The 23,000-nt window shown below is 41.0% G+C and overlaps 1 protein-coding gene across 12 annotated transcripts in view; it reads left to right on the forward strand.

The window, feature by feature from the left end:
• Positions 1-23,000, forward strand: part of rnf220a (ring finger protein 220a) — a 138,510-nt gene that overhangs the window by 108,726 nt on the left and 6,784 nt on the right. For 4 of the 12 annotated variants that reach the window (XM_084546994.1, XM_084547001.1, XM_084546996.1 and 1 more), the window contains 8 exons: positions 1,106-1,201; positions 3,604-3,646; positions 5,426-5,550; positions 6,695-6,824; positions 13,603-13,795; positions 13,900-13,955; positions 14,376-14,487; positions 21,073-21,184. In XM_084546994.1, the coding sequence (XP_084403120.1) occupies positions 1,106-1,201; positions 3,604-3,646; positions 5,426-5,550; positions 6,695-6,824; positions 13,603-13,795; positions 13,900-13,955; positions 14,376-14,487; positions 21,073-21,184 (867 nt within the window). Of the gene's footprint in view, positions 1-1,105; positions 1,202-3,603; positions 3,647-5,408; positions 5,551-6,694; positions 6,825-13,602; positions 13,796-13,899; positions 13,956-14,375; positions 14,488-21,072; positions 21,185-23,000 lie in introns of all 12 variants that reach the window. The other 8 variants (XM_084546990.1, XM_084547000.1, XM_084546995.1 and 5 more) reach the window with 3 other exon arrangements.

The raw sequence follows: 23,000 nt of genomic DNA on the forward strand, positions 1-23,000 counted from the left end.
CTCCTCTTAACATCCCATAAACATTAACTCTAATCAGTGGAAGGGATTTTATAGACAAAGTCAGGCAGGTTACAGTCATCACCAATGACGTGTTGCTCTCAGCATCTGTGGCAATAACACTCTCGAAATTCTCCAAGGGTAAAGATGCCCTAGTCCCGTTTTTTTTTTTTCTATGTAAGAGATGTGCTATAACACAGAAAACTGTATCAATTTTGATACACTCAATTAAAAAAATATTTAGTTTTCATTTTGTTGTAGTGATTTATAGTCAGCAGTCATGATGAATGTCTTTAGCACTTACACATCAGACATAACTGACAATTCAACAGCTAGTCATTACTCTTCAGCTGAATTCCACCTTTCTCTTACATCGTCTAACTGCTTTCACCTTTTACTCCTTAAATTAAAGTTTTACGGCTGTCACCATTTATGTGTTAACTGACATTGTCGTCAGCTTTCTCCTGAATGCTCACACTTGAACTGACGCTGCAGACCTTTTCAGTTCCCCGATCTTCATCTATTAAACTTCACTTGGACTTTTTTTTCTTACAGTGTTTATGTTTCAGCTGACACCTTTAACTTGTATCAGTTCATACACTTGAACCGGTGCTAATTTCTTTCACTACTGCTGACACTTTGAGCTCAATTTATCACCCTCGCTTCCTCTAAGCTCCTTTCGTGCTTTATCTTCAACTGAGTGTTCAGCTACTTTATCCTTGAACCTTTTTCAACCGATCCTTCAACTTTTTTCTTTGTTTGCATTTCCAGTGTGTAAGATTTAGTGGCATTTAACTGTGAGGTAACAGCTCAGTACCTTCCCTCACCCTCCATTTTCAAGTTTGCATTAGAACGTACAATGTCAGCAAAAAACGCAAAACATGAGTGAAAGGCCCTCGCTCCCCCTGTAAATATGCAGAACTTCTGAGCTAACTGTGTTAGCCCTTTGATAGACTGCGACCTTTCTAGGGTGTACCCCACCTCTTGGATATTCCCATTGGGAAGATTTGCAGGTTCTTGAGCAGTAATTTCTCTGGAGGTGATAATATCACAAAATCATCTGCATAGAAAAGGCATTTGATTTCCCTTTCTCTCTCTCTGTCTCTAGTCGATGCTGTTGTCGGTGCACATCAAGCGTGAGGGAGAGTCTCCCGTGGTCTCACCCCTGTCATCTGAGGATGCCCACCACTCGGACAGATACCAGGTCACATACACACACACACGCGCGCGCATACACATATACACAGCTCCAGTCAGTCTGTGTTGGCATCATTGATTCATGTTTAAAATGTCTTGTTGTATCTTTTAACATTTTCTCTGTGTCTGCTTAGTATATGAGTCCAAGTTAATGTATTTTGTCACATACAGCCATGCAGTGTGTTCATACAGCCAGTCAGCTCCTTATTATGATATTCTGTGCAACATTTAAAATTAGTCTGTAGGCTCTTATGAGAGATGCAGTTAACCAACTGACCTACCCAGAGTGAATATAACCGTATCTCCTACACTTTTCCTAAACTCTTACATGTGGAGATTTGAACAGGAAAAATGTTACGAACTCTGATCACTGAAAAATGTGGATAAATACAATCATTAAAATTATTAAAAGTATCTCTTTGTATAGCTAGTTATTTACATTTATAAATATAATAAATATATTATTTAGTTTTTTATTTTTTTTTACCTGGTTCTGTCTGAGAGAACAGAGAATCTGAGATGCCTTCCTAAGAATCAAAGGCTACATTTTCATTCAGTCCAATGTCAGATTAAGTAGAATATAGAAAGGCACACGTTCAACATTGCTACGTCAACATGTGTTGCAAATCATGAGACTTCCATAATGTACTGAATCAAATAGTGACTTTCTGTTATTATGACATATAACAGTATAGCAGAACAATTACGGTGGATTTTGGTTTTAATGCCTCCTCAGCAGTTAAGTTGACTAACAGGCCAATCTCTTTAAATCTCAGATGTCACCCTGACTGCTTTTATCTCTTAAATTCATCAAAGTTTGTTCGGGTAATTCCTCTGGCCGTGATGTATCTCCGGGTTAAGTGGGTTTTCACCCTAACACCATAAAATAAGAACTATTAAGTCCATGCAGACGTTACATCCATACGTTCAGGATGACACAGCTCATAAAGACCTTATAGCAATAAAGTAGATTTTCTCATTAAGTGAAACTGCTGAAATCACCTTATATTATACAAATGATTAAGTCAATGGTGACTCTTTTTAGCACCCTGAAAATAAAGTATAATGGCAGACTTTGCCACCTCCTCTCTGCCTGTCAGTCTGTCTTAGGGCACTCTGGCTCTTCACTTTTTCTAAAAACCTGACCTATCGGCAGCCATTCAGTGAGTGTATCATAATAATACGGTAGTGATGCGCAGGAAGTCCTATAACTCAAGTGTCGGCAGGGAGGGGAGGGGAGAGGTAGCAAAGAGAAGGTGAAGGCCTGGCTGCCCTCACTGATGGACGATGAGCCGGCAGTGAGAGGACTGAACCGTTGCCTAGTCACTGAGTCAAAGAGCGGGTATCCATAACTGCGAGTGGGGGTGCTTTAGTCAGCATATAGTTAAAGACATACAGGCCTCTGGGTTTGAATCCCAGAAGACCTGAGGCATGCAGTCTGCAAGAGACAGAAGTGGAGACGACAGAGGAATCTGACCTCACTTAATTAATTTCACAATGCTCTACTTTTATTGCTAAAACCATTATTTTTAATGATGCAGGGAATCTACCCCAGGCAACCTGAACTAGGCAAGACCCCAAATGTTCCAGATTGGCTTAGATAAATGTATGATTAATAATTTATTCCACAATGTCCAATGATTGAAAGCAGCAATTTTTACTCAAGCACTACAATCTAATTTTAAAGAAAATATTCTATCGGTTACATTTTTGGACAAGGAGTTAGTATATTTTACACAAAAAGAAATACATGATAGCCACATATGATAACCATGTAAAATTATTATTATTATTGTATTAGTTTGTTACCCTTTACATCACAAAAGATTTATTTATTCAGGGACATTCAGGTAATAATCAATTAATAGTCAAAAGAAAGAAATAGCCCCTAATAGTCTCCATGTAAAACTCCAAGGCTGTGACTGAGAACTTCTAATGAAACTCGTTGCTTCCCCCTAGCGGAAAAGACGAGGGACAACATGTGACGTTCCTCTACTTCCGTTTCCAGCGCGGTCACATGATCAAAACAAGCCAACATGGCGTCGGACATGAGTAGCATTTACCGATACGGGCGCCACTTTCAATCCTTTTCCATCCGTATTAATTTGTAGACGCAACCTTAAGTTTGCAATAATGTACAGTGTCTGGAAACACACTCGGGCACTTTGGAGCAGTGAGTTTTTGCGGCTCTCGAAGGAGCTGTGACAGAAAGCTGACATTAATGGAGGAGCTACAAGACAAGAGAGATGTAGGTTTCATTGATTACACTGCCCCGGTCTCAGTAGACTATCCCTCAGCATCCAAAGCAATCCTATTGTGAAAAGTTATATTCGTACTTGTAATCATATTACAATGTTGTTTTATCATCTAATGAATATGTCCTCCCTCTTCTTTCCTCTCTGCTTGCAGACATTTTTACGAGTTCGAGCAAACAGGCAAACGAGATTGAATGGTATGTACACAGTGTTTGATTTCCTGGGTGATAGTTAATATTGAATAACAATAAAGAATGCCTGTGGCTCAGATGAATTCCTTTTATTTAGGTCTCCTTATTATTAAGAGGTTATTAATATTCCCCAGTTATTTATTGAGTGTTGTTAAATATTTCAAAAGTTAGCAAAACAATTATGAAACAAAAAACTATCATGGTCACGAATGCCAGCCTAACAATTCAATTTTAATGGAGTGGAGACACATAGGATGAATTTGGTCTGTGCTTTGATATAATGATGATTTATTATCTATCTATGTTTTTTCATTCATAAAATCTTTTTCTTTTTTACCTGTCATTGGTGATGTCTAGTAATAGTGACCTGTTGCTCCTGTAGAGGGTTCTTGTTTACATCAGCCTAAAGAGGAGTGGTGTTCCTGAGTTATTTTATTGCCCTAATAGATATTTTACATAAATAGCTTTTAGTGTGCTGATAAATTTACTATAGTTGCTTTAGTTTTTTTATATGTCTAAAGCATTTTATCCCATCAGCTAAGTAGATCTTCGCTCTTAACAGGTCCACTTTGTGCCCTGTACCAGTACATTTGAAAAACCCTCAAGGTTATTAAACACCACTTACTGCTCTGAATGTATTCATGGAATCCCCAAAGACATAAAAAGTCATTTGAAAGAATTACCTGTTTTCCAACTTTCGGCTGTAATGCCCAATCCAAATCACCAGATTACACACACATACCCTTGGTCTTTTTGTAAAACACATGTAAAACGTGTATACATTTTTTTAAATGAGAACATAGTATTATGAAAAGAAACATCAACATGTACCAAAGAAATAAAAATGAAAGTCTCCTGCTTAAGTGACCAAATTTGTATAATCATGTGGTATGAAAATGATGAACCTTTTCAGTCACTCCCTCTCAAACTAATGCAGCTTCAGTTGCCCATAACTGACTTAAAGATTGTAAACAAGATTATAAAACATTAATATCTTCAGTATATTTATATTTCTAGTGGTTGACTCTTGTCTGTTTCTAGACACAGCCTGTAAATGTTTTTTAGTCTGAGCCTGTAACTGGAGTCGGTGAAGACTGAGTTTAAACTTCACCCTCCATTACTTTCTCTCTGCTGTCATGTGGAACCAGGAGTCTTTCTCATGTGGGGTATAATGGGTGCAGGATTTCGGGGGAGAGATCCCTGGCGGACGTAATTAGCTGCCCTCTCTTCTCTATTTAACAGTGCTCCTCTCGATTAGTGTCAGGGAAAAATTGGTGAGGAAGAGGAGGAGGAGGCTGTTTCCCTTTTAACCCTTCCAGCTTTCCTCCCTCCATCTCCTTGCTCTGTGTCCTCCTCCTCTCCCTCCACCCCCACTGTCCCTCTTGGCCCCTCTGCTTTCCCAGCCAGCTAAAAATTAATGTCCCCCGCGCGCCATTTGCAGTTAAGAAAAAACGACAGAGAGTCTGGGTGCAATGACGGCTGTTCTGCTCTGTTAAATTTCTAATTAAATGTGTGTGTGTGGTGGGGGCAAGCTGTGACAGGGGGGCAGAGAGGAGGAAGAAATGGAGGGAGAGGAGTGGCATGGATGTAGCTAGAGGGAAGAGGACAGAATGTGTCACTGGGCATAAATACATCTTGGGACTTTTTACATTCTCTCTTTTACCTTGAGAGCAATGATGTCATCGTCAGGATGTTATCAAAGCTCAATTGATTAAAAGCTTTACAAACTATATCCACAATAACATTTCTCTCTTGTGTTTCTCTCTACTGGCTCTGCTTGTCCAGCCCGTATAGGGAAGATGAAGAGGAGGAAGCCTGAGGAGGGGGGCCAGGTATGTCCGCTGTGCAGCGCCCCATTGGCTGGGAGCGAGGAGGAGATGAGTAGACATGTGGAACAATGCCTGATCCAGGTAGTACAATCCGGCCCCTGAACCTTGCCTCCGCCAGTCGGACAGCCTATCAACCCTTCTTTTCCAGTCACCTCTCTACTTCCTGTAGATGCTGTACAGTCCCGTCAGCGCCGTAGTGCAGAAACGACCAGTAGCAACAGTCGTTCCATTAGATAACTGACCACCTCTTTACTTCCTTTACGTGGTCGTGTTGCAGTCACATCATATTGGATTAACTGTCTGAATGACCTGAGCATAAAACAGCACTGAAATATCTTGAAAGCTATATTTTCGAGTAGCAGGCTCACATTTGCAGTTTAATCCATATGAAATGGTTGCATCATATCCACTGGCATGAAGCTCTGATGACGGTGACATTCTGACCTGTCACAGTTGGGCGCCTCTCCTCCTGTCATGTAGATGCTGAACAGTTCCATTCTTTCAAGTAGACCAAAGACAAATCACCCCGCTAATCACCACTCTTTCTACCTCACCCACTGCTGTCCATTACACTAGCTAAAGACACTAATGCCTTTTCCATTAGCACACTTCCAGTACTGTACCTCCCAATGTGAGCTGTGTTTTTATGACATATTTTGTAGATTAATGTTAATCAGAACTGTAGCACAATGTTTAGCTCCTACTTAGTATACGTAACTGTGTCCCTGAGGTCTAGCTGATGGTCTCAGTTGCAACGTGAGGCAGAATTGAGTTATAGTCCTCTTCTAATGTTTGTTCCCTTTCTTTTTTCCAATGATGGAACAGAAGTCTTTGTTAAAACTTGCGACAAGATATCAGTATGTTGTCACAGCTACTCTGCAACAAGCAACAAGCTATTGAGAAAGCTTTCTTTCTTTTTGTGTAAAAGAAAAAACTCCTATAGGAGGACCTCAGTGCAGATTATATAACCCCTTGAACACTGAACTTATTATTCAGAGAAGCAGCATCTTTTCCCTATGGTACAGTACTGGAAAAGTATGCTATAGCTTCTCTGCTTTCAGTAGTAAAATTAGTAAAATTGTTTACTGTTAGGTGTTAAAATCTAAAAGACAAAATTCTGTGATTCCACATGCTCAAGTTATATTTAATAGTTTAAATGGAATCAATATATAGTATTTTTAAAACTCTACTGTGGTTTTAAAATTTGTCCTTGTCTGTGTGTCAGCGTGAGGGTGCATTAGGCGACGATGACTCTGGAGACATGGATGGAGAGAATGGGCGGGGCTTTGAGGAGTACGAGTGGGCGGGCCAGAAGAGGATCAGAGCTACGGCTTTACTGGAGGGAGGCTTCAGAGGTACAAACACACACCCTGTCCCTATAACATTCAATTTTATTTCTAGGCAGTCTTTCAGTGATGTAGATGTCCAGTCGTCTGCTTGTTTGACTTACTGACCTGTCACAGCTCCAAGGTTGCATCTAGTCACAGCCGTTTGGACCGCCACTGTTTGTTCTCTTCTTCCCTCCCTTCTGTCTGTCTCCTTCTGTGTTTCTTTGCTCGTCCATCACTCACCGTGTTCTCCTGTCCAGAGTGAGCTCTGTTAGTTGTGTGAGACCAGTGTTGAATGTGACCAGGGAGCTGTAATGGTGCCAGCGGTCTGGTGGCAGCGCCGTCTGGCCCCGGGTCAGCCCAGCTCAGCTTGGCTCGGCCCTACACAACCCTCTTAGCGAGGGGAAGGAAAACACATTTAGCTGGGCAATTGACCCGCTGGTCACCGCTCTCTGTGCGTGTGTGTGCCCAGAAATGCAATTATAGAACTGGATGGGAGAGCTGGTCACTGGGGAGCACAGCAGCAGCTCTGTGACACTACACACCTACAGTGCTCCCACTTAGCTCTCTATCACATTCTCTTTGTGGTATCTTCTCTTCCACAAATTCTTTATTTTGATGATGTCAAATTCATTCTGTTCTCCATTTAACCAGTTAGTGAACTGAAATTTATTCTAGTTGATAATTATACAAAAATCATCTGGATCTACTATTTGAATTGAGATGTTTCCTTGTTTGCATATGTAAGATCTGAGCCAATGGTGCTTGAACTTTTTAAATACTTGGTTGAATTTTTGGGATTCAGGTCCTAGACTGCTTACAGGACAACTATATGCGCATGTAATGCTGCAACAAAAAGCTTGCTTTGATTATTGACAGGTCTCTTAATGATTAGTTTTGATTTATTGTAGTAACAATGCTATTAGTTAGAAACCCCCCCGAGTCTGTATTGATGAGTTGAAATTGCTGTTACAACATCAGATTAAGCCTAGAGGTTTGTGAATAATAACAATAATCCATGTAGTTGACATGTTCGTGTCTGGTGTCACATAGTGTACATAAAACAAACATATATTTGAGAAACTAGAACTAGGAAATAATTTTTTTCTTCTTGATAAATGCGTTAAACAAAAAACAAACTTATTCTGTAATTGTATTTCATTTCTGTATGCATGGATGCATATGTGATCCCCACAAGTATGACACAAAAATAATATGGTCTAACTAGAGAGGCGCAGATGTTGAGTTGTTGTGTTGGTTATTTTCAGTCTCACTCAACTTATCATGTTTGTATTTATTACTTATTTATATTTAATTTATTATATTATTGCTTTTGCATTTACATTAGTTGGCCTTTGTAGTGAAACACTCTTATCGAGTACACAGTTGATCTGCCAGCTCAAAAAGCTTTTGAAAGCTTATCTTTCACTAGAATATCTATTATGTGATAAAAGTTTGGATTAATGATATTTAAAATAATTTTGTGACCATCCAAATATAGTGTTATGTTATAGTGTATTTAAACTAATCCCATAATATTAAAATGATGGTTAGTTTTTCCCTAGCACAAAAGGGGGGGAAAAAATACAAAAATACAAAACTTTGATATCGACGTTGAGTCTAATTGTAATTTTAAACATTGGTATCGACCTTGGCCATTGGTATCCGTATTGGTATCAGTATAGTCACTGTAATCATCAGAATCAGAATACTTTATTAATCCTTCAAGGAAATTGTGTAATAATAAGTAAAAGTACCAGTTAGAGGCTAACACTGTTTTTGAATTCGTAAACACTGTTTACTCAGGCTCATACGTTTCCTCTAAATAAGACATTCATTGTAGTTCTGTACCAAATTATTGGATTGTCCAGTTCCACCATGTAAACTTCCTTGTCTTTCACACTGGCCTCCCACTGTGGCTTCAGTAGTGTTTGTGTAAAACAGGGAGTGGTAGACAGATTGAAGCTAGATGTTCACAGATGGAGGTAAAGAGTTGTTGTCATCTCTGAGAGGTTCTTTGTCTTGCCTGTGCTGCTACTTTCATCTGTCCCTCTTCCTGTTCGCCTCCTTCTCTCCCTGTTCGATCCGGTGTTAAACACACACATGCTGAGCCTCACCTGCCCCCCTCCCTCCCCTAAGAGAGAAAAGACAAGACGGATCAATGCTGAAGTCTCAACTAAATCGCGACAAAGTGCCGCTCGTAGGGTGGGAGGTGGCTTCCCCAGCCGTCCGTCCGTCCATCTCTCTTTCACGTCGTTAAAACGAGCAGACACAGGACCCTTCTGCCGCGCTCTAATAGGGCGCCTTGTGATGTGACACAGATAACTGAGGTGGCCTGGGGAGAGCAACTTGAAACGCACACGCAGGCACACATTCAGCAGAAGGCTCAGAAGGTGGATTTTGTCTTGAAAGCTCCTCAGTGGTTCTAACACATGCTGCTGAATCCAGCAGGCTCTTGAGAGCCAGCGGCCGGCTGGACCGATATAGAGATGTTGCAGGGGGGTCTTCTCAGCTGGCGACATGAAGAGAGGGCCTTTTCCTCTGTGAAGTGCCACCATCCTTCCTTCCCTTTGAGAGCGCAAGGAAGAAAGGCAGTGGGATTGGGCCCTTTCAAGGGAGAGGGGAGGGAGGAAAAAAAAATCGAACAAGATCAGTTTATGATTCAACTCTGTTTGAGTGAAGACTTCCCTGTGTCTTGCACCGGCTTAGCCAGGTTGAAAGGACCCACAGCACAGACAGAGCGCTTTCTTTATCTGTCTAGTGGACTGTCTGTAGAAGTCTGTTTTATGAGCTGCAAAGTAACTAGAATACACCAAGTTTACAGGACACACTAAAATGTCTCTATGCAAGGGACAAGTTTTATTAGCACAGCAATTCCTCCATGTTTTCACATGTTAATATAGGACTGGGCAAGTTTGAAATGTTTTGATGTCATTATCAATTTGAGAGCTGAGTCTGGTACAGATTTTTAGATTCAAAAAATAACTTCACAACAAAAACCTGTTTACATAAAACAGTAAAATCTGAATTTAAAGCTAGAACTGTTTAATCAAACAATAAAAAGGTTTCTTTAACGTTTTTTAATCAGATCCTTAAATGGCACACATTTTGTTGATACTGTGTACCAAGAAAGTACTGAATTAATTCTTGATCTCTGGATTATGATAACTTGTACTTATCAGTTTTTCAGTTCACCAATGAAATATTTAGCATTCCTAATGTCAGAAAGTAACATAAAATAATAGAGAGCAATATTCCTAGATGTTTTAAATTGCATCTTTTGCTCAAACTGCAAATAATCATTTCTTTACATCTTAAGATAAAATAACCCTTTAATTTATCCCACAGGGGTCCTAGTCTTAGGAGTAGTGTTGTTGTTGCTTGTTGGAGTGATGCGATATGCTTTCTATAGTTTGTGTGATTATTTAAAATCCCATTCCATCAGAATAGAGGATTAATAGGAGTTTATATATTACTAATTCACTGTGAAAGAAAGATCTAGCCATGTCCCTTCACGTTTATTCAGATTTATAAAAGTGTTAACAAAAAAGGAACACATGTATTCCATACTTTCTATTTCAGTGTTAATACTACATTTCTGATATGTTTTTTCCCCACTGTCTGATGTCATAATTTGTGTGTCCAACTCCTGTTTGCTCCTGCTTTCTGTTTTTTAACATCATTACCAAGTTGGAAATGTAATCAAAGTTTGGAGCACACTAGCTGATCTGATTTAGCTGCAGAGAGATGGAAAGGTAGACACGGAGGCAGGAAGACAGATCCAAAGGTTTGATATTGGGCCGTCCGGAGAGACGGAGGAGGAGAAGAGGGGGATTACTGCAGGTTGAGGTGGCCCGTAGGGATTGAGGAGAAATCTCTGCTTTGTAAATGGACTTCAAAGATGACCGTCTCATGTCTTTGTGTCTGTGTCCCTTTCCCCGTCTCCCCATCTCTCTCTGACCTGTAAATGGCAGAAAGATCGTGTGATGACCTTTGACACGCCTCCTCTCTGCTTCTTAGGGGGTCGCGATAATTGCTATGGTAACAGGACGTTGCCGAGGTCGGTCGATTGCTTGAGCCGAGCTGCCAGTCTGCCCGATGAGTCCTTTGATCCTGCCTGCCTGTTCACATCTGTACTTGTAGTCGTGTTGTGGTGGCACATATGGAAATTTTAGGGTCTCTTTAGTTGCTGTCATGAGGCGTGTAACTCAGAGGATAAAATGTGTAGTTAACATGTTAAAGAGTCAGCGATATTCAGGAGATGGTTAGATAATGAGAAAGACCAAGATAGCCATGTGGGAATCAGGATGTGTGTGCATTGATTCATCTTATGTAGCAGAGGAGAGGGCAGACAAGACAGAGAGAACTAGTAATACATGAGTAGTGGAAAAGAAGTGAAAGAGAAGTAAAGAAACAAACTGCCAATAAAAGTAAAGGAAGGGAAAGGAGTGATTATAAGGAAAAAGAAGGTGAGGAAAGGAGGAATAAAGAGAAAGAAAGCTGAAGAGGAAAATAGGGGAGGGGGCATGGATGCATAATGTGAGTGAAAGGCAGTTAGAGTGGGGCTGACCTTTCCTTGGCCAGATTAGATTGGCCTGCCAAGACTGCTTAGAGGGATAGATGGAGGCAGTGGGAACACACACATATACAGAGCAAACAGGCCACGCGTATTCTCACAGTGAACACACCTCAGACATGGACAGTGTGTTTACACAGATCAGGCCATGTGAAACTCAGCATTGGTGTACAAGTGTTGTAGTATGAGTCCAAGGAAGGACTCATACTGGGAGCTGAAAGTCACAATAGTCATTTACTAGTTATACAATGTGGAAGCAAATGTAAAACGTGGTCTGTAACACAATATCATACTAAACTAGATCCTGTATTGTCTCTGTTCCCATATGTCTCCCTCTGCTCCTGAGACCAAATAAAAATTAAAAGGTCCTTTTTATTTGATCACTAAAAACCATGAGCCTGCTGTAAAACAGCTTATCATTGGTGGTGCGTTTTATCGCTATGGCTTTCAGTCATTCCATGCTCATGTTCTCTCCTCTTTTTTTTTTTTTTTATTTCTGGCTTAAGCGTGAATTACATAGTTGGGTGGGAGAAGCAGCAGCAGCAGATGTTAAGTCCTAGAAAAACCTCGGATAGCAACTGATTTGCACTTTGACAAAGACACCGTAGTGCAGTGAGATACGTAGTGCACTGAGAGCAACTGTTATAGGAAGTCTAGTATTGAGACTCACACACTGGGACAGGCGGGTTAAATAGGATGGCTGTCAACGCTGTCTGGTCCCCCACAGACACACACACACAGCACGCAAGTCCAGCTGAGAGCTTGTAGAAATTGGAATAGGTGTAAATAAGATGGCTGTCAGGAATGTCACTGGTAGACACACACACAGACAGCTTCAGAGTCACAACACGCACACAGTTAAAACCGTCAGGGTGTAAGTGGCATACACACTTGAAAACACACACACACACCTACCTACCTACCTAGCTAGCTAGCCAGCTACCTACCTACCTTTGCGTGGTGGATAGACATGGAGTAAGTGACAGGTAGACAGACACTCATGTGCACACACACACCCACACCCACACACACCTTGAAGGGGTTGGAGAGACAGGGCCTAAGTGACATGGGGACAGACAGTCTCAAACAAACATTGAAGAGACACCTCTAAGTGACGGACACACACACATAGCCAACTCTGTGGTTAAGTGGAGCTGAAGGGAGCAGTCAAGCAGTGGTAAGGGTTTGTCTGAGCGTTCATCACTAGGTTTATAGAAGTGCCACTCAAACACACACACTCCCTCTATTTCTCAAAGATTGATGGGTAAGGTGTCAGTCTCCATCACTTCACCCCAAGTCTAAATGCTGTCTCTCTCTTCAGTTTCTTCTCTCTGACCAAATCTTCCTGTTTTTCTCACCGATCTCCAGGTTATCCAAAAATCTTTAATTTGGTTCGAAGAAACTGAAGTTTTTGGACAGGAAACAATTTAGCATCTTCAAGTTTTAAAATGTCTTGAAAAGTTAGTAGTGCTCTCACTAAGGTTCAATCATTTTTATTCCGAAGTGTTAATTTTGACAGCCAATTTTTGATTTAGTCTTTGTCTTTAGACAAAAATGCTTATTAGTCTTAGTCGCATTGTAATCATGTTTATCTTTCATAGTTAAGTCTAGTTGCAGTTGAAGTATCTTGCATTTTTGTCAACCTTGGTTACTACATTTAGTCAATTTATCTCAAGTTCAGTAATTTGTTTACTTAGTTAACATAGTTGGTCTACTTGTCATGATGGTGGCCGCATAAATAGCAGGGTGATGCGCCTTCAAATGCAGTATTCTTCCGCCTAATTTGTTTCCACAGGACTTTGTGCAGTTTGCTAGTTTTGGTAGGCTGTTGTCAGCTGCCTGAAATAACCATAACCTGTGGAAGGCAGTAATGTGCCCAGTAGTGTCTAAAATCCCAGAAGAAGAAGAACTGCCCTAAATTAGATTCTTGTCCTTTTAAATGGCAGGGACACATATTTTAAAATACTGTCAACAGTAAAAAAAAAAAAAAAAAAAAGTCAGATATTTAAATAACATCTTATGTCAAATAACATTCTAGTCCTACCTTGTTAACAGTAAATGCAACATCCCACGTCAAAGGCCAAAATGACTTGAAGTAGTTTAATAATAATTAGAGTAATTAGAGCCTTTTAGCATTACTTGAATACCAGTGTTGATTGATTCCTGTTGTCTTACTTTCCACTTCTTAAAAACATTGAATGCTGAAAATGTTCTTTCCTTTTTTCACAGCTACAGGTTTCGCCACGTGTAGTATTAAGGAGAGCGCGGCGGACAGCGATGCTGATCTCGACGTGGACGGAGACGACACCTTGGAGTACGGCAAAGCCCAGTACACCGAGGCTGATATCATCCCATGCTCTGGTGCTGGAGAAGACCAAGGAGAAGCCAGGGAGAGGGAGGCGCTACGGGGAGCTGTGCTCAAGTATGAAGTCTTAACTGCTTGACATGATACCAGAATACTAACTCAATTGAAGTATTTTTAGAAACTGAAAAGCACTCTTGAGCATTTGTGTCTCTGTGTTGTAGCGGCGGGATGCCTTCTAATAGAATAACACCTGAATTCTCCAAATGGGCCAACGATGGTAAGTAGGGTTCAAATAAATGTTCATCTTTATATTCTGTGTAGGCTGAAAATAAACACCAGTGGCTTTTTTTGATAAAGCAGGATTGGTTGTTTTTTTTATCAATCAGATACCGAAGTTACATGTGCCAAAAGAATCTACACCAACTAGAGCATGTCATGTTGTTGCTATTATTAGATAATTCTCAGTGTGGCACTGAGTGATTTTTATTTTCCAAAATATACATCTCCAGCATTTTAATATTAACATCTATATATGAAGAGTATAAAAGAGTGCACCTAGCTGTCTATTAGAAGGTTTTGTATCAGTTCCACTGCCTCCTCGTGGGCTCATGTTGTTAACCACAGCTTTAGCAGTGGGTGTCTGAGTTCTGAAGTCACCATTCAGCATCAAGCATGTAATTGTTTTTCCTGTTTACAGAAATGCCCTCAACAAGCAATGGAGAGGGCAGCAAGACAGACCCCAGCACTCCTTCATCTTCCTCTTCTTCATCCTGCGTCCCACGCACCTGTAAAAACAGCGAGATCGAAAAGTAGGTTACACAGAAATATGCACACACGTGTCATAATCTAGTCCTAAAGGGTGAAACAAAAAATTACTCTTATCACATTTCCCACTGCAGTAGCACACTCATGGTGTTTGAATGATGGGTTTTCTTACTTGTGGGAGTGTTGACTTGTAGAGGGTCATAAATGATGTATTTTGTGTGTATCTGATGGGTTGGGTCTCTCAGATATTGATTTTCTGTGTAGTTGTGCTCTCTGAGAGCACAGAGCTACCTTAGGGTCATTATTGGGAATAGAGACTCAAACATGTGCAAGATATACATTAGTGTAATGCAGACGACACATGCAAATTTTTCAGTTTAAAAAGCACGAATTTATCATGTGCCAAACAGCAGTTTGTTCAATTTTTCAAGAGGGATTAGAAAGAACAAAGAACATCACACACGTGCCACTCAGTTTTTGTTGTGCCATGACTTGACTTCTGTTGGGTTAGTGATTATTGACCAGTTGGACGTGAAGTGGAATGATATCATATTGAGATCTGACTGTAAAACCAATGATCTGGCTGTGTTGCAGACACGGTGCCTTCTTTATTGGGGTTCTTTATTAGTCTGACAGGCCAGGGCTCCTTAATTTCCATCTTCTTATTCATACTCTACAACAAGTAAAAAAATTCTCACACACACACACACACGTACATGTTTACATACCTCATCCATGCGTGGGCTTCGTTCCAAGAAGGAGAGAGGAAAGTTGATGGGCAAGTGAGCAACTAAAAAGGGATTTGGTTGATAGGTTGCTACTGCGTGTCAGGGATGTTCAGCTGTCCTTTTGCACTGTACAAATACACACACAGAGGGAGTCAGTCTTATGCCATCAGCCACGAGCCTTTTGTCCCAACCTCTGCTTCTTAAAGTGATTTCTTTTGGTCACCTGAAGTGCTTAGTTTTCCTGTTATTAGCTACCTGAATCAACAGCCAGTTTCTGGATGAGTTGTGAACTAATGACTGAGTTCGGTTACACATCTGCACTAAAATGTCACTGTAACATTCATGTTCTTGACTGTTTGCACATTTACAGCTTTATGTAACAACCTCCATCTCTGGGAAGGCTGACTGTGATAAATGCTTCATTTAATTGAATCAATCAGCCCTGTGTGTGTGCTCTCCATATTAAATATCAGCAGAGGGGTTAACTGGTGAATAAGCAGAGCAGCTTCAAGTGTATTGATCAGACACAGCACTACAAGGCAAGAACTGTGTATGTGTTCAATGAGTGAGTGGGCTGTGGAGTGGGGGGATTGTCCCAGCTTTATTTTGTGTGTGTGTGTGTGTGTGTGTGTGTGTGTGTCTGAGAAGATGTTGACTGGTCTGTGTTAAGAGGCTGCAGTCAGACACAACAAAATGGTTCACGACTTCATGCATACAAATGTACTTTGGTGACGTTTTTGAGGTTAAAAATCATTATTACTTATAAAGATAAATAACTGTGTGACACAGACTGGAACATAGCTGGCTGTAACGATTGGTCCAAAAGCCAAAATATAAAAATGGCCTCTGTGATGATGTAAAGCTGGACCATTGAAGACATCCCTTCGAATGGTACAACACAATCAGTAAAGTCAATCATTATTTCCAAAGTAAAATATATGAACGTATGTAGTTTACTTCTCAGTCAATAGCTGAACCAAACAGTTGGATATTACGACATTTTTGTGGCCTTAGTGTTGGTGTGTGTTGCCACATGATGCTCTAGTTGAGGTCTTCGTGGCAACCTGGAGCAGAACATGCCTTAATCTAAGTATCCATTTAAAGGCCAGCCAACTAGATGCTGAATGATTGCAGTGGAACAAGCCGTCAGCTGGCTGGCTGGAACAATTCCCTGCCTCACTCCTCTCCGTTCGCTATAAATGCACGTATTTGTGGAGCTTCTGTGCCCCTCTGTCCCTAAATGAAAATGAGATTTGTCTCCTTTCGTTACATTGATACATTGTACATGTTCACTTGTGTGTTTGTGTGTGTCTGTGTGAGTGTGTGGCTTTGCACAGGGCAGCGTGCAGAGCATCTCCCTCTCTCTCTCTGTCTCTGATCCCAGATGGGTAATGATCTGGTCGCCTCCCGGGGCGTCCTCGTTCCCCTGCTCATTCCCCTGCAAGATAAATGAGCTCGCTCTCACACACACACACACACGCACACACCCATACATATACACATACAACGCCTGCGATGCTCTTTCCCCTCCAAGATAAATGGCCCCTCCAATGCCGCCAATGCAATTGCTGCCAAATTTGGTGCTCCAGCTGGAACAATGTGGAGAGATTTCCATGTGGTTTCTGCAAATAATTGAATCTGTCCTCAATTTGGAAGTGATGAAGGTAGATTTCTCCCCCCACTCCCCCCACCCCCCTTTACACACACACTGCCCAGTATCTGTCTGTGACTTTTCCTCTCTCCTTCTTCGCTTTATTGCTCAGTCGCTAAGCCGCATTTCTCCCTCTTTCTCTCGTCTTTCTCTTTCCCATTTCTCTTGGGTGTTTCTTTTGGTCCTCTGTCTCAATTCTTCTCAGGCACTTACAAGATACCCCAAACCCCCCCCATCTTGCCTTTTGCCATCGGAGACCTACACACACAGCAACACACATGTCGGCCAGAAGCAGGGGAAATCAATAGTGACTTAAATGTTTTATCATGGTGTGTCGGTGTAGTTAAGGCCTCAGTTAACAGGGTCCAGCAGGGAATGATGTTCTAAAGGGATTTACCGCTGCTATTTTCACAGCACATATGTGTGTGTGAAGTTTAATTCCATACCTGCTAGATGGGATGTTTTTTAAGAATGTGGTGCCCAAATAGTTTTTATTTAATTCTAAATAATTTGTGATTTTATTATTTATTTGTGCGCACGTTGAGAGAGAACCTGAGTGAGGCTAAATTGTAGGTAGACAGTAGATTAAGACACAGGTCTGATTGAGATGGATGGTGCAGATCTTCAGCAACACACACACACAACCTAATGAAATGAGAAATAGCCCCACACACATTGGGGAAAGAGCACTAAATAGAAGGGAGGCAGAGCCATCTATCTGTCTCTGTCGGGCTTTCTTACTTGTTGCCCGCCATAGAAAGGACTTGAGATGGAAATGCAGCTCAGTTTCGCTTTCCTTCACTGCGGCATACATGTACCATACAGAAGGCCTAATGCCAGTGGGTAAGTTGGAGCAGTCACATGTCGTGTGAGTGGAAGTCGTGTTTCAGAACTAGTTTCCCAAGTTTTTTCAATGGCAGACCATCAGACCAAGGTCCTACCAGACTAGACTCTCGTGCTTGTGTGGTCACCAAAAACATAAATCAGACCGATGTACAGTACTCACCAGTAAATATCTATAATTGGAGGGAGACACTTACATATTACAACTATTGTTCTGGCTATTTACATACGTCCACAGTTTCAGTACACCATACACAGGTTCAGTTCTGTATTAGATGTAGACTGAACTGTGTGGTTTTGGTTCTGAAGTTTTTTTTGGTTCAGAATTTGCTCTGGCCCAAGACTAAGAAATTTTACACCTTCTAGTTTATCTCTTCTTGCTCTTGCCTGTATTTGGAGCACATGTAGACTACAGCTGTTATTAAAACTCCCACAGACTGTTCTGACCCAGTATGTTACATTTCAGGTTGTAACCTTCATTGAACAGTAAATTAGTTCCTCTACAGTGAGATAAATTTTCCTATTTTGGCTCCAAGACCGAAAAGGTTGAAAACCCCTGAGCCAGCTTAAATCAGCAGTGTACACAAATAGCTTTACGTCCTTAAACTCAAGGATTTTTACTTGTGCATCCTGCAGGTTGAGAGAGTGTTTATCTTCCTGCATGTCACATTAAGCCCCAGAGAGTTGTCTTTCCTTTCCTGGCCCCGTGAAGTCATCCTGTTCTTTACCTCTTTGTGCTTTACCTCCGTTAAATCTCTGCAACTTCTCTGCCCCATCTTCCCCTCCACCCCTTCTTCAGTTTGCCACAGATGCATTAATATGTATTTATATCATTGGAAAATTGATGAATTACTGTATGGTACTGAATGAATATCCATTGTAGAGGTAGAGTAGGCAAAAGGTGTGTGCTGTTGGGATCAAATAAGTTATACTGATTATACTTTGCTTTCCTCTACCTCACTTCGGACAAGAAAAGAGTACCCCTTGACAGAGTTTTGTGGCTGACTGTGCGACATCGGGATTTATGGAAGCTGTTAAAAGAAAGAGAAAGCCTTGTTTGAGGGACAAGCCCCTGTTCAACTCTCTCCAGCCCAGAGTCCACTGCTGCTTTATAAGCATGCAGGCTAATCAAGGCTAAATGGCTTTTTACAAGCTCAGAACTAATAAGAGGAGAGGGTAAAGTAGTTTATAGGGCACAGGGGTGGCGAGTCAAGCTAGGTCTTTATAGACATATGGGGTTACAGGGAGGAGCTAGTGCAGGTCAGCCTTTCACAGAGATGTGATAGAGGAAGTAGAACCTGATGGTACATTTGCAGTGGCAGTTTGGCATGCTGTTCAGAGGGTGCGATTTACCAAGGGATCCATTATGAGACCATGGTGGAGCAAATTAGACCCTGGCGGCCTGCCATAGTATTAACATTGTACGGGAAACTCTGGGATAATACCAATAGAATCTATATAAAAGATGGCCATCCGGTGTGAAGCCAGTGGGGACATGGCCTCAGGTTTAATACAACTGATTGCTAGGCTTCAAAATGGTTGTTCATAAACTAATGGATGTCATCCTCCAATGTTTTATATAGAGTCTATGAAAATGTCCAAAAAATTGTACATCCCACTGTAATTGAGGACGCAAGAAGAAGGAACCCCCAGACGTGAAGAATAAATAGGCTTTCAACTTTTATCTTTAATTATTATCAATTATTATCCTACATTTTATCAATAAAAAATGACAACTTCCTATAGATTGATTAGCCTTACCGGTAATGACTGAAAATATGTTTTCATTCACAATGGTTTATAAAAAAGTGAAACATGAACACCCGTGACCCTAGAGAGGCTAGAATTGAAGTATGGATGGTCTTTTGCCAGCCAAACAAAACTGAGATTCCTTATTGGCCAATCTGCAAATATTTGGTGAATGAGAATTTAAGGGTTGGAGCAGAGAAAGCAATGGTTGGTCAGCATTGTCTCCTTTTGGGAGAGAGGAGCCATCAAAGTTTTTAGAGCTTTCTGCAATCATAAAGCCTCTCTGCAGAGATTCACGGTACAGCTTAACACGCATATTTGAGGAGTCTGGGGATCACCGTGCAAACCTAAAATGTTTAATTTGAATTTAATCTTCAATTTAGTTTAAATGTTCAATTTACTTTAATGAGCTAGTTTGATAATATGAATCAAGGAAGTATGTTGGCTGTCACACCCAAAATGGATTTACAAAAAGTTGGCTCTTGGAAGGTAATTAAGAAAGTCCATTCCTGATTTTTTTTTCCTTGTAGCTGATCTCCTCTCCTGTTTGAGGATGCAGCAAATGGAGCCATATCCTGAGCCCAACACGCAGCCACTTATCGCTCTCTTTTGCTCTCACCCTCCCTTCCCTCTCTTTGCTTGTCCTTCCCCATCCAGATCAATACCATAGATCAGCTAGCTATCAGGCTGCAAAATGACCACATCACCATAAATACACACACTCCACCTAACACACATACACACACACACCGTTATTGCTTCTATCCAGAGAATGAGTGGATGGCTATAATAAACACCAGCTGGCTCGCATGGTCTCGTCTTCCTGCACCGAATCATCATCAGCGTTGCGGTCTGTACGTCGTCCGTATTGATTTAGTTATGGCTGCTTCATATGCTGGCCGACAGTGTTAAACGCACATTTTCTGTTATCATGCAACGCATTAATCAGAAGCTGCTCAGAGGTAGGAAGAAAGGGAGGACTCTGAGTGAAACGAAGGAGGGGGTTGGAGGAGAGCGTGATAAAGCAAGGACATATGGAGACGAGATAAACAGAGGCAAGGAAATTAATTGGCATAGATGAACATGGGAACAGATGGGAAAATATAGGATGCAAAGACGAAAGGTGAACAAGAGATGTTGTTGCTAAGGAAGGGCCTAACAGGTATGTTACACAGAAGGATGTAAATACTATATATTTGACACAGGGAAAGAAACAAAGCTGGGAAATCAAAGAGCCCCGACTGCGTATTGTGCTGCAGAGATGGAAGGTTCAATATTATGCTGCATAGTGAATGATAAATAGAAAGGGTTTTCTCCACAGAAAGGGCCATAATCAGATTGCATTGGATGAACACCTACAGAGGAACAAAAAATAATACAGCTAGATTCACATCACGGTGTTAAACTCATGCAGTATGTTTGGATATAATGGGATCATAGAGTGTGGTTGTGCACAATGCTGATGGCTATAAAGTCAAACACCAACAGGTTAAAAACAAAATTTTGTTGTGTACTGAACCAAAGAAAATGACAGTCGGACAAAATGGACAACTTCCAACAATTCTAGTGTCAGTGCCATTGTAGAACACTGAAACATTACTGTAGAAATGTTTGTGTTTGTAGGCCTAAAGTTTTCTCTTCGTTTCTCTTTGACCTAGGGTAACGGAGGAGGAGTCCACAGCTACTACTATGGAGGCTCTGAAGGCTCGAATCAGAGAGCTTGAGAGGCAGATACTGCGAGGAGACCGATACAAGTGTCTCATCTGCATGGTGAGTATAACATTCGTATGAAGGATATCTTGGAAGTCTGCAAATCAAGCCTAAAAAAGCTTCATGCCTTAGTCAGAAGAAACTTTGTGTAATACCATAAACACAGAAAGCCATGCTTTGAGAATTGTGGGCAGTTTTCTTGATCTCTGGTTTCTACTTTTGAGTGAGTCATTGTGATTGTGCATTTATTTAGCTACATGCTGGATACTTGTGCTGCATAAGTGTGCATGTAGGAACAAGGTGCATCTCATGTCTTCAGTTTCTGGAAGTTTTTCCACGGTTTGAGCGCTGGTGGTGTTGTGTTGCTGTTGTGTTGTGGTGGTTATAGTCCTTGCATGGCTTTGGAAGTCAACAGGATTGTCTGCTGGCCTTAAAGACTGATAAAAGACTTCCAGAGCATATCTCTTTGCTCTGTCATCTGATTTAAACCGAGGGCTTCATATAAATCATATAAATAAGTTCATATTATAAAATACTTTAATGACACTGCAGTGCACAAACAAGGTTGAATCAGCACAAAAACTGTAAAAGTTGCTTTGTTAAGTGAAATGATTCTCCTGCGCTTATACGTTTGTTCTGATGATTGATTGGAGTCACAGATCAGTACGAGAAGCCACATTTTCTTTGTCAACAACATCAGGCAGAATGAGGGGCAGTATTCGTGTTCATCAGACACTTGAGATGCAGCTGTACCTTCATCCCCTATCAGTGTTTGTGTTTTCCACTTTGTGTCAAGTACCCATCCTGTCATCCTCCAAGCGCGTGGACAGTGCAGCGTCGGCATCCTGTGCTTGTGTGTATGTGTGTGTAAAGTGGGTAATTACCGACGCCTGCGCTTCCTAAAGGTCACTGGATGCCTGAGGTGACACGGAGGGCAAGACACAGCGATCGATCACTCACTGCCCCGTGGACACACGGCTCTTCTGTGCTCATCTGTCACTGTCCCTCATCTCTCTCTCACACACACTAACAGAGGCATACAGGGAAACACAAATATGTGTACACACACATCCAATCTGTCTCTGTCTGTCTTCAACCTGTCACTGTGCCCCCTCCCTGTCACTGTGTCTGATCTAAAAGTCATCAGATTACCCCCACTAGTTGGCAGGAGGGGGTACATTTTAAAGAAATTGGAGATTTCCACTGCAGCCTCCAAGTAGATACAGAAACACTTTATGCAGGGTTGTGACTGAGATACACTGAGAAACACCACTGCTGTCAAGTTACACAGTTTGAATTTTTACTAATTCTAACTTTGAAACTGTCAGGTAGTTGTATATTAATGGATAACAAATGGCCTCCTGCTGTTACCAAGTTGACTTCAGTTGTGTCATGTCTTTTCTTGGTCGTGAGAGCTGCTCAGTGCTGCAGCTCAGTGTCATCGGTGGATGTCTACCTCCATCTACTGGTCTTTTTAAGAAGGAAACTTCATTTTAATTCTTTTCTTTTCTTAAGTAAACTGCATTCATTGACTTATTTCAGTGAACGATTTTTTTAAAATCTGGGAGTAATATTAGTAATTATCTTATTACCTGTATATATAGTACCACTAATTAATAATTAATGCTCATCTGCAACACATACTTCGCATGGAACAGAAAAAAAAAAAACGTTATTATGTTGGAGAGCTTTATTTAACCATTGAGTATACATGAAGGTAATTAAATTCAGTACCAACATTTTTAGAGTACTTTAGTATGACACAGCTGGAGGACTCCTGCAGTAGTCAAAGCTGAAGAAGCAAGGGCCTTAGTGATAAATATGGTTCTACATTTCCCATAATGGAAATCATTGCCAACCAATAAGCTTAACTTCA

Source organism: Chelon labrosus, assembly GCF_963514085.1.
Source record: "Chelon labrosus genome assembly, chromosome: 6".
Lineage (NCBI taxonomy): Eukaryota > Metazoa > Chordata > Actinopteri > Mugiliformes > Mugilidae > Chelon > Chelon labrosus.